General features: G+C 43.4%; 1 protein-coding gene across 1 annotated transcript; it reads right to left on the bottom strand.

The window, feature by feature from the left end:
• Positions 1 to 10472: 10472 nt before the first annotated feature.
• Positions 10473 to 11483, bottom strand: LOC308082981 (sodium/bile acid cotransporter 7-like; the record flags this gene model as incomplete). The annotated part of the gene is made up of 1 exon (XM_080425060.1): positions 10473 to 11483. The coding sequence occupies one exon, from the start codon at positions 11481 to 11483 to the stop codon at positions 10473 to 10475; it is 1011 nt and encodes a 336-aa protein (XP_080281186.1).
• Between the last annotated feature and the right edge of the window lie 397 nt (positions 11484 to 11880).

Below are 11880 nucleotides of genomic sequence, written 5' to 3'. Positions count from 1 at the left end.
TAATTGAAAATTTAAAGGCTTCATGGGGAATCTTTTTCATCACGGCCCAGTAAAGTAATAAAATGGCCCATATGGTGCAGTAGTTATTTAGCAGGCAAATGCTTCGTCATAGCCACCATGGGAAATGATCCATGTGCAGAACTGGATACCAGGGAACTTGACTTCATGTGCAGTCGAGAGAGTGGTTCATATAATGGTTGGCATGATGTGGACTCAGGTATTCTTATCCCACATCACTAGTCAGCAAGGTTGCTGAGAGGCCCAGTGGTCACATCATCCTACCACTGAAGCTTTATTATTGTCTTGAATGCATGCTGGGCTTTGCTGCTTCAGCCACTGCCAGCATTACATAAGAACAAGAACAGGCCTACAGCAATATATACCACACTACACTACAGTGGGTTCACTGGGCAGCAACAATACAAGGACCAGTGTCTGTCTGTGTGTCTCTCTATCTAGTACTGTAGTGTTCATCTGTGGGTTCATTTCCTAGGCTACATGTAATCATTCACCGATAGCATAACACAGGCGGGTTAGGGACTACGCAATCTGGGAACCCATTTTATAAGATTTCACCTCAGCTGGGTCCCACATGAAGCTTTTATATTATTAACATGCACGCATGTGCTCACATGTGCACGCGCTCGCTCGCTCGCGCGCGCACACACACACACACACACACACACACACACACACACACACACACACACACACACACACACACACACACACACACACACATACACACATACACACACACACACACACACAAAGTATATTCCTTCAACTTCTTTCATTTACAGTAAAGCCCAGCTTTTTTAATTTACACTATCAGAGTTTTACTGTTTCCTGTTTAGTTCACTACCCCAAATCAAAGAGAGAATACATTCTTTAAGTAATGCTCCCTTAATACTTCATATGTCTCTAACGAGAAAGCTGAAGTAAATTATTCCTGACACATGAAAATATACCTTCTACCGACTGTGTTTGTGTGTGTGCGTGCGTGTACAGTATGTGTGTGCCTGTGTGTGTGCATGTGTGTGTGTGTGTGTGTGTGTGTGTGTGTGTGTGTGTGTGTGTGTGTGTGTGTGTGTGTGCGTGGGTGCGTGCGCGCCTATGTGAGTGCCTGTCATAGCTGAGGGCAGTAACAGTGCGTCCTCTCATGAGGCAGGTCCTGCAGAGCTAGCATGCTGCGCTCACAGTGACTCTGCATTTTAGCAGCAGTGTTCATTTACTCTGTCTGCCACTACCATCCATGGCTAAAATACATATCTGTTTGGATGTCTTAGCTTATAATAAGCAACTGACTGCATGCCATGGTGCTGTATGGTTTTATATTTAATAACTGCACTGTTGTGGGTGGATTAATGCTGCTTCACACAGGTAATGCCCTAATTCTGGTTGTGTGCTGTGTCAAGCACCGAAGATAACAGATCTACAAGCTCACGGCACGTGAGCTTGTAGATCTGCTATTTTCAGTGCACGACTCAGCTGGCGTGCAACTGAACTAAGTATAAATCACCCAGTCATATAGGTGTATAAATACCCCCTCATGCCAATCACTGTAATGCAAGGGAGGACTAGAACATTGAGTTGCTAGTCCTTGAATCTTGGCAGAACACATTTTGGAAATACACATACAGTAGTAATACAGTAGTTGCTATGGCTGTACTTTTTAAATTATATTCCAACAACACCCCAAATCCTAAAGTATAGTCATGTGATTGTAGAATTCAGTGCACAATAAGAAATGCCATTAATTAAAAAAAAAAACTAAAACTAATCTCCCGACAAGTGATTTTAATTACCAGCAGCATCCCATCCATCTAATCTGCAACTAAATAGTTTATTTGGATATTCAGTGCAAACTAATCAAACATCTAAAAGACGGAGTGGAGGGTCAATTTGCCTTATACAGTTTCAGATTTCCTTTCGGCTTTATCCTCTAGGCTTTAGCCTAGAGGCTTGCCTGAATTTTCTGTTTTTGTACCATCTCTCTCTCTCTCTCTCTCTCTCTCTCTCTCTCTCTCTCTCTCTCTCTCTCTCTCTCTCTCTCTCTCTCTCTCTCTCTCTCTCGCCCCCCCCCCCCTCTCTCTCTTGCACATCTCCACCCCCTCACTCAGGCGCATGGAGGAAGTTCAAAGACCAAATATGGAGACAGCAGTGTTGAGACAGCATCTGCTGTGCTGCTGAGCAGTAGTTATATGAGATTTCAGTAGGAGAGAGAGAACCTCAACAAACAAACCATCTCCCAGGATCATTGACCCATATCTATTGAAATAAACTACAGCTGACGTCCTTCAAGATGTCTTTCAAGTTCAGGAACTCAGGACGTTTTCTATAGTAGAATATACCAGTGACACTACAAGTCATTGTTCATTTACACTTAATTTTACATAAGTCTACACCAGAGGTTCCCAAACGATGTGGCATGCTGTGAGACAAATGCCAGGAGGTGTGTTGTGGGATTTTGTGACAACCACACTTATTACACACAAGACACAACTATACAAAAAGTTAAGAATTATCTATACATTTCAGAAACCTGTGTATTGTGTGTGTGTGTGTGTGTGTGTGTGTGTGTGTGTGTGTGTGTGTGTGTGTGTGTGTGTGTGTGTGTGTGTGTGTGTGTGTGTGTGTGTGTGTGTGTGTGTGTGTGTGTGTGTGTGTGTGTGTGTGAGAGAGAGAAAGCTTGAATACAGAGAGCTTTACCTCAGTCAAAAACAAATCACGTTCATTGTAACGCAGTAATGCAGCGTTACTTGGACAAGTTATTATGTAATAATATCTCTGTTTATTGTAATAAGTTACACTACTCGTTACTGGGAAAGTAATAATAGTACAGTAATATATATTACTAAGTATTACTAAGCAATACATTACTGCCCAACACTGTTAAATGTTCACTTTATAGCAACAAACTGAGCAGGCTTGATTCATTCTGCAGGAAATCGGGAGAAGAGTGAAACTATAGCAAAATTGGGAGCACGAGAGAAAGGGTTAGAAATATGGAGACTCCCGCGAATCTGCAGTGTTTCAATGTATGCATTATGTTGCGCGCACATTTTTTGATTAATAAAAACTGTTTTAGAACCGTGTTTACCAAACACAAACTCGTGATTACCACATAGAGCCTACAGAGGGCTATATCTCACCTTCTCTATGCTATGAGAAAATGTTTAGTGAATTGTGTATTTCCATCCCATGGGCCCACAGCCAGGATGTGTGTGTCTGAGCTCTAGCGGAGCCGAGAGGGAAAGAGAGAAAGGAAGGGAAATAGTGAACAGAGTTTTGACGAGAGCTGTTGCATCTGCGTTTACCATCTGGTCTCACAAAGCATGATAAGCTGCATCCCTCAAGTAAAGAAGGCGAAGAGAGCAACAGATAAGTAATAGAGGGAGAAACATACTATGTTACATCAAAAACGTAAAAAAAAAAGAAAATCACTTGCACACAAGTTATCTCAAAATATAATGGACCGATTGTCATGAGACTTAGCCTGACACTCAGCCTGAATTTTCATTCCGTTTCACTCCCTGAATCGCCAGAACATATTTTCTTTAATGGGCGTGGCTAGCGATTATGGGGATACATGAGACTGGCTGAACCCTAACTATGTGAAGTGACCATTAGCCTACTGCACCAAAAGTAATCAGCAAACGATACTATAAAAACTGGTCCAACATTGGCCAAATTGTCAAATAATATAAGAAAGAGGCAATAATTGTGAAAATATGCGAGGTGGCGCGAGGCGTTGTGAATTTGTAGATCGGCTATTTTCACAGTGGTTATCTGTGAAACCGAGTCAGACTGAATTGAATGCCTCAAATCGTACAATTCCAAGTGCTTATCAGGGTGGGGGGTCCCCAGTTCAAATATGATTATTTTGGGGGGGAGGGAACTGCCCTGCTACATGTATACTGCACCTTTCCTCCCACACCAGTGCACGGGCGAGTCCCCAAAACACCAAACACATCCATTCAAGGGAAAACATAACAGTTAGAGGTTCAGATTTTGACTTTGGGTTACTAGTTTTTAACCTGACTCCGTCAAATGGAAGAAGCTTGCGACACACATTTTGTTTCTCAGCCTACTTCCATCTGAGACTCCGGTAGCAGAATCGATGACAGACGGCGTTTTCATTTTTTCAAGCTACTTGGCAGGTGATTGGATGATCCCGCCCCTAGCAGCCGCTGATTGGTTCTAACACGCAGCCGACCGGGCAGCTTTACTCCCTGAGCGATCCCAGACTCCTTCCTGAAATCAAATGCAAATGAGATTTCCGGAGGGAGGGGGGGTTTACCAGGCTAACTAGTTTGTATAACCATTAGCAAAAATCAACAGATAAATTAAATCCTAAAAATAAATCCTGAGTGTTAATTTAACCCTGAGAGAGTAGCCTACAACATTGGTTCTTGAACTTTTTCATGTGAAAGACTCCCAAAATGATACATATTTGGCTGCGGACCCCATCTCCTTTTGTGTTCCAGGGACCCCCAGAAGCAAAGATTTTAGTTAAACTTGTTCGCTTTAAAAATAAAAAAAAAGTGCCGTGCTATGAGCTTGTAGCTCTGCTATTTTTGAATAACCAAAGTATAACATATGGTTAAAGTGGTTAAAATGATTGTGACGCTAATTTAGTAACTAAGTGCAACACATTTTGCTGGGGACCCCCTGGTACCCCCCTCAAGGACCCCTGGGGGTCCCCGGACCCCACTTTGAGAACCAACGGCCTTCAAAATGGAACCAAATTGACCTGTGGTTCCATTCCACTTGAGTTTAATTCAACGTTTTTTTTGACTGTGTGGATGTGATGTTCTGACTCCTTCAACAGTATCCCCAGCATATGGTATGAGAGTGAGAGTGGTAAAGCCAGACCATAGTGGTGCTGAAGGGCAAAGCCAGACCATAGTGGTGCTGAAGGGCAAAGCCAGACCATAGTGGTGCTGAAGGGCAAAGCCAGACCATAGTGGTGCTGAAGGGCAAAGCCAGACCATAGTGGTGCTGAAGGGCAAAGCCAGACCATAGTGGTGCTGAAGGGTAAAGCCAGACCATAGTGGTGCTGAAGGGTAAAGCCAGACCATAGTGGTGCTGAAGGGCAAAGCCAGACCATAGTGGTGCTGAAGGGCAAAGCCAGACCATAGTGGTGCTGAAGGGCAAAGCCAGACCATAGTGGTGCTGAAGGGCAAAGCCAGACCATAGTGGTGCTGAAGGGTAAAGCCAGACCATAGTGGTGCTGAAGGGTAAAGCCAGACCATAGTGGTGCTGAAGGGTAAAGCCAGACCATAGTGGTGCTGAAGGGCAAAGCCAGACCATAGTGGTGCTGAAGGGCAAAGCCAGACCATAGTGGTGCTGAAGGGCAAAGCCAGACCATAGTGGTGCTGAAGGGCAAAGCCAGACCATAGTGGTGCTGAAGGGCAAAGCCAGACCATAGTGGTGCTGAAGGGCAAAGCCAGACCATAGTGGTGCTGAAGGGTAAAGCCAGACCATAGTGGTGCTGAAGGGTAAAGCCAGACCATAGTGGTGCTGAAGGGTAAAGCCAGACCATAGTGGTGCTGAAGGGTAAAGCCAGACCATAGTGGTGCTGAAGGGCAAAGCCAGACCATAGTGGTGCTGAAGGGCAAAGCCAGACCATAGTGGTGCTGAAGGGTAAAGCCAGACCATAGTGGTGCTGAAGGGCAAAGCCAGACCATAGTGGTGCTGAAGGGTAAAGCCAGACCATAGTGGTGCTGAAGGGTAAAGCCAGACCATAGTGGTGCTGAAGGGCAAAGCCAGACCATAGTGGTGCTGAAGGGCAAAGCCAGACCATAGTGGTGCTGAAGGGCAAAGCCAGACCATAGTGGTGCTGAAGGGCAAAGCCAGACCATAGTGGTGCTGAAGGGCAAAGCCAGACCATAGTGGTGCTGAAGGGCAAAGCCAGACCATAGTGGTGCTGAAGGGCTCTTGGTGTGGATGATATAATGCAATGTCTGCTCTTGACAGCTCTATAGGCTGTTTTCCCCTGGTAACCATGGAGATTAACCCATTAAGACCGGTAAAATCATCTGTCATTTTAGATTTTAACCCCTTTAGCCATTATCTTATACTTTGGCTATTTATTTTTTTTAATCATCTAATTTGTGCAAATCTTTGACTTTGAATTTATATATATTTTTAAAGTGAACATGAAGTCTTTACTTCTGGGGATTCTACAAATGTCTTCTAAATCCTAACAGTTTTTTGGGAAAACTTATGTTGCTATAATCAGTGGTTCTCAAACTTTTTCACGTCAAGGGCCCCCTAAATGATATGTATTTGACTGTGGACGCCCATCTCAAAATATGTTGTTCCAGGGACCCCCCAGAAGCAAAGATTTGAGTTAAAAATGTTCGCTTAAAAATATATAAAGTATAAAATAATGGTTAAAGTGGTTACACAGATGCGTTCCCGGTTGTAATGGTTAACCATGAAAACCACTTCCTTTCCTTTCCTTTCTGTAGATCATTGGTTCTCAAAGTGGGGTCCGGGGACCCCCAGGGGTCCTTGGGGGGGTTCCAGGGGGTCCCCAGCAAAATGTGTTAATATAGCATCACAATAATAGTAACTTTTTATACTTTGGCTATTCAAAAATAGCAGATATACAAGCTCATAGCGCGGCACCGAGTGCCGCGCTATGAGCTTGTAGATCTGCTATTTTTGAAATCTGTGCAAACCCTTGAATAAATATATATACTTTTTAGCTGACATTTGTAACTCAAATCTTTGTTTCTGGTCCCTGGAACAAGGTATTTGAGACGGGGGTCCGCGGCCAAATACATATCATTTTGGGGGTCCTTGACATGAAAAAGTTTGAGAACCACTGCTGTAGATGACATTGACATGTCAAACCTCAGAGAGTATACCGTCTACAGCTACAGCCAGGATGAAGTGTGTGTGTGTGTGTGTGTGTGTGTGTGTGTGTGTGTGTGTGTGTGTGTGTGTGTGTGTGTGTGCGCGTGCGCGTGCGTGCGTGTGCGTTTTGTAGGCTATTTGTAAGTGCTTCATCTGTACATTTAATCAAAATTATCTCTGTATGGTCAGTGCTCATGTATGTGCATTTACACACCAAAGTATCCAAGTGTAGCGATGTATGCTGAGGAAAGTGTATTTCCTTACAGAATTGTATATTTTACTAGTCATTTTTAGACTACACATTACATCATATCTTTGTTCTGTTCTCTGTGTGCTTACTGTAATCTATCACCTCTAAAGTCAAGGCCGAATTCCATGGGCATCTTTAGGGGTGGGCATCCGGGGGCATACAGGCCCCGATGTTTTATGAATAGCCCCCGAATCTCATCTGTCATTCCAATCATGCGTTTTAAATCCCTCGAAAATAACGTTAGTGATCTCAAAAGTGCGTTTTTGGTCCTCTTCCCTGTCATTTCCAGTACCAGATCAAAGACGCTACTTGGCATGTTGTTGCGTGAGCAAGCGAGAGAGAGGGGGAGAGCGTGCAAGAGAACGAGAGAGAGAGAGAGAGAGAGAGACACACAATCTGTGTCATCTAAAATGGCACAGATGCTTTCCCAGTTTTAATGGGTTAAGGCAAGTTAGGCAGTGAGGCGTAGGCAAGGCTAGAGGATATGGAGGGAAATTAATCTTGTTGCTGCACTGCATCCAGTAGTGTTGCTGAGCCCGTGTTATTATGTGGGTAAGTAGTGAAGCATTGATGACTATTTGGCCCCTTTGGGATGGATGCATTGTTTGTTTTTGTGTCATTTGATATTGGTGGTTTCAAAATAATTGGTCTATGTATAAAAATACATTGATAAATAATGTGTGTAATCCTCACATGTATTTACTGACCAGACTATAAACTGCACTGACTCCACCAGAACGTGTTGGTACAGTGCAGTTTAAAGGAGTAGTTCACCCAAAAAAACGACGTATTTTCGATCAGTTACACACCCCATGAAGCCTCGAATTCATGGAGTTTTTTTTTTGTTTTTGTCCCATTCCTAAGCCCATAATTTGATCATCAAATTATTGGTTTAGGAATGCGACAAAAACCGAAAGATATCCATGAATTCGAGGCTTCATGGGGTGTGTAACTGAAGATTCCTTTAAGATGTCTCACATCTTATATTCATTTTACTAACGTGAAAATAGTGCAATGTTCAGGTGAAAATCTAAAGATATATGGGCTGGGATAAAGCCCCCAATATCTCCACATCCTAACATCTGGCAATTTCTACAAGGACTTTTAGTCCACACACGTTCCGTCAATGAGAGATTTATTACATGCAGTGATCTGACGTTTATTATGCACTCTCTTAATGAGGAGCCCAATCAACAGTTCCCTGCAGTCTAAAACCTCATCTCATTCACGGGTTCAGTCGTAATTTATCTTTCTTTTGCCCGACAGACATTAGTTTGACATTGGTCTTTCTCAAACTGTATCGAGAAGTGAGGCGAAAGGAGATAATAAACTCTTCACCGATCCAATCTCCATAAACTGCCCTTGATTTGTTTTCTTCTATTAATTTGTGTTCATTTGATCTTCTATTTCCCCATGCAGTGACTTGGCTGAATATCATCTAAGAGTGATTCAATGAAATCCTTATAATCCTTATAATCCTCATAACAGTAGATGGTGTATCTCTGTCTGTACCTATATTTTCCCCATATTTTACAGTCTATGGTCTGTACACGTTTAAATGTGCAAAAAGCACACTATCACAGCACTTTATCATCATTATTATTATTACCTATACTTAACATATACATCTGTAGTTGGTGCATATTTTAAAAGTCCCTACGAGGATGATAATTTTAAGCAAAATTGACATTATGGACACATTTTTCTGACTCTTATGAGGGAAATGGACGTTTTTATTGTTATGAAAGGTTGTGTTACAGTTAGTAAAAGATTCAGGTTAGGGTCAGGATTAGGCATTTAGGTGTTAAGTTTAGGTGCTACGTTTAGGATTTCACTACATTTCACTAAGATAATGCAACAGGATTAAAGTTTATTTTTATTTATTATTCAAAATGTGAAAGCAAGGTTTCCCAAACAGAAACCAAAGTTGACTGTGTTGAAAGTATTTGAAGCTCCTGTGTGTATTTGAAGCCATTATAAGCTGGTTGTGGGCTGGCATGTTGTATTTTTGGCCTGAAGGTACACTACAGTTCATTTACAGGGTAATGCTGTTTGTCCATAATATGCTTTAGAAATCCTGATAACTTAGAGACATAGTACAGTAGTTACAGTAAGTGTTCAATCTTTTTTCTTCCTCTTTCTTTAATGATACATGCATTTGTAACCACAATGTTACAGCAGTGGGCAAATTTGCAACATAAAGTACAAATACCTCAAAATTGTACTTAAGTACAATACTTAAGTAAATGTACTTAGTTACTTTCCACCACTGCTCACAGCCTTTCTGTCTGGTTCTCATGCTGCACCTGGTCTTTGTGGTGTGGAGTGTGGAGTGTGGAGTTAGTTTCTGGCATGTTGTCGAGTGCCTCAAACCTACCAGAATAGGTTTAAGTTAGGTAGCTATCATCACAGGTCTGGGGGACAGTCCTGTAATCTGTGACAGATTTAATTCCCTGCCACAGTCCCTTGGTGTCTGGGGTTGTGACTTTTTTTTCCCATTGGCTCTTGCAGATTGGAGGTTGTGTCACCATATTTAAATGCAAAGTATTTTGCTTTCAGCGAGGCCTGTACCTCAGTGGTTCATCCATGGTTTTTGATTTGCCCAGACTGTGATGTTTTTTGTAACTAGAGGTTCGGGCCACTACGCGACCCTCACACCGCCGATCCGACCAATATGTCCGAGTCATAGTATAATAAGAGGCTTCGTCAGAGTACCCGTTGTACCCATCGGTCTGTGTCCCTTTTGTGCCCATATATGGAGATGTCTGTTTCTGTCTGTCTACCTGTGTCCCTTTAGTCAGTGCAGTCGAAGCGGTCCTGTAATGCTGACGTAGGGCTTCGTTCTGGTGGGCACTGAGCAACATTAGACCCTTCCTCACCCAGGAGTCTGCCCAGCTACGTATCTACTGTAGGTCTCAGTCATCTCAAAACACTGATGTTGGCCTACAAGGCAACCAAAGGCATGTCTCCGTGTTAATACCAGTCTCTCTGCTTGCCACCGGAACAAAGACATTGTAACCACGATCGTCCGTTCTGTTGTTATCGGCAGTTGAATATGGCTCGTTTTCATCAAAAAACGCTGTCTGGGAGAATAAATCTGTGTTGTTCTAAATCTCATAACATTGTGTGAACAGGCTTATTTTTTCATTTTACGGTTCTAGCCTTCTTTGGCAGTCGAGGAATCATTCATTGGTTGTCGAAGAGCGCCCTCTAGCGTAATCACTAAAAACATGATTGTTTTTAAATGGACGTAGATCTACGTCAGTGGCAGTCAAGCGTTGGATTTGAAATGACGTAGATCTTAACTTCACCGCTCATGCATGGTCATAGTGTTGGAACTTGGCCCTATATCTCAACAAGAGACTCTAGACTTCTCCCTTGAGGCCATCCAGGTTCTGATACTGGGAACCAATATGGATCCCAGTAAGATCTGGGCGGGGTGGTACATTAACAGAGGTACCGAGATCAGAGAAAGATGTTCGTATCCTGCAAACACTATCTTTAACATGGGAATACCCAGTGTGAGGGACTTGTGTGTAGAACAGAACATGATGGCCACAGTGTCGGCGGGGGTGAAACCAGAGCCGGCCCTGGTAGAGAAGGAGAACGTCAGCAACATGAAGCTGATCTGTATGGAGAATATGATCAGGAGCACCAGCAACAGGCTGGTTGTGTCCAGGGTGATGTTGCAGTTGCTGAACATGTCACAGAAGGTGGAGTAGACGATCAGCAGCAGAACCGCAGAGTTGATTTTAGCAAACGGAAATTTACGGTGTTCCAAAGACGCTCTGTGGAACCGCTGACACACGTGGCCCAGGATCAGCGGGACGACTACCGTCATGCAGAGTTGGGAGAAGATGGAGGAGAATGGAACGGAGGAAGAGGAGCCAAGAAACAGAAGCAACAACGCTGGAGTTATAACAATGCCCAGGAAACTTCCAAACGCAGAGTTAAAGATGGCCGCCGCCTCGTTCCCTCCCGCAACCTTGGTCAGTATAACAGCGGAGGAGACGGGAGGGGGCATGCAGCCCACTGACTGTATCCCTTTAAGCAGGTATGGGTTGATGGCAGTGAGAGACAGCACTTTGAGTAGCAACCAGACAGCCAATGGGAAGAAGAGGAAGGTAAAACACTGGACCAGTAGATGGAGACGTACGTGAAGAATGGCACTGGTCAACTCCTCCGTCTTCAGAGACAGTCCGCTGTTGAAGAAGATGATGGACACGGCTAGATAGGCTACGGTGATCTCTGGCTTCAAGGGACCTCCGGGCACACCGAGGCTGGGCTGCAGTTTGGCCGATAAGATAACCAGCACTATCCCGATGATGAACCATTGCTTCTGGAGTCTAGCCACCAGACTCATATTCCTGTGCTGTCACGGCCGCAGACAAGCTTGGGAACCAAACTAGAAACACTGTAGCGGGTCTCTAGAAACTGCCATTGTCTGAGTGTAAGGAGTACAGTTTTATAGAGGTGATATGAAGTGCCGTGATGTGACTTAATGTGACGTAATGGTGATAGCTGATAGTACCCACATAACTCCATATTTGGGCACATCCATACTTGGGCAATTACTCTCACACAAATACATATAATATAACTTATAGGTAGGGTAAGTGATTTACTTTTGTTCTATGCTCTATATTGTGAAAAGGAGTCTCCCATGTCTCTCCAGCTCTTTATTAAACAGAAAATGCATTTTCAGTGCTCTCTCCTGGTTGGCTTAAATGTTGTCACCTACCTGAAAATGTACTGTATTC

Source organism: Gymnoscopelus braueri (genome assembly GCF_963280865.1).
Source record: "Gymnoscopelus braueri genome assembly, chromosome: 3".
NCBI classification, from domain to species: Eukaryota; Metazoa; Chordata; class Actinopteri; order Myctophiformes; family Myctophidae; genus Gymnoscopelus; species Gymnoscopelus braueri.
Note: the sequence above shows the minus strand (reverse complement) of the source record. Positions and strands in the feature narration are given on the sequence as shown.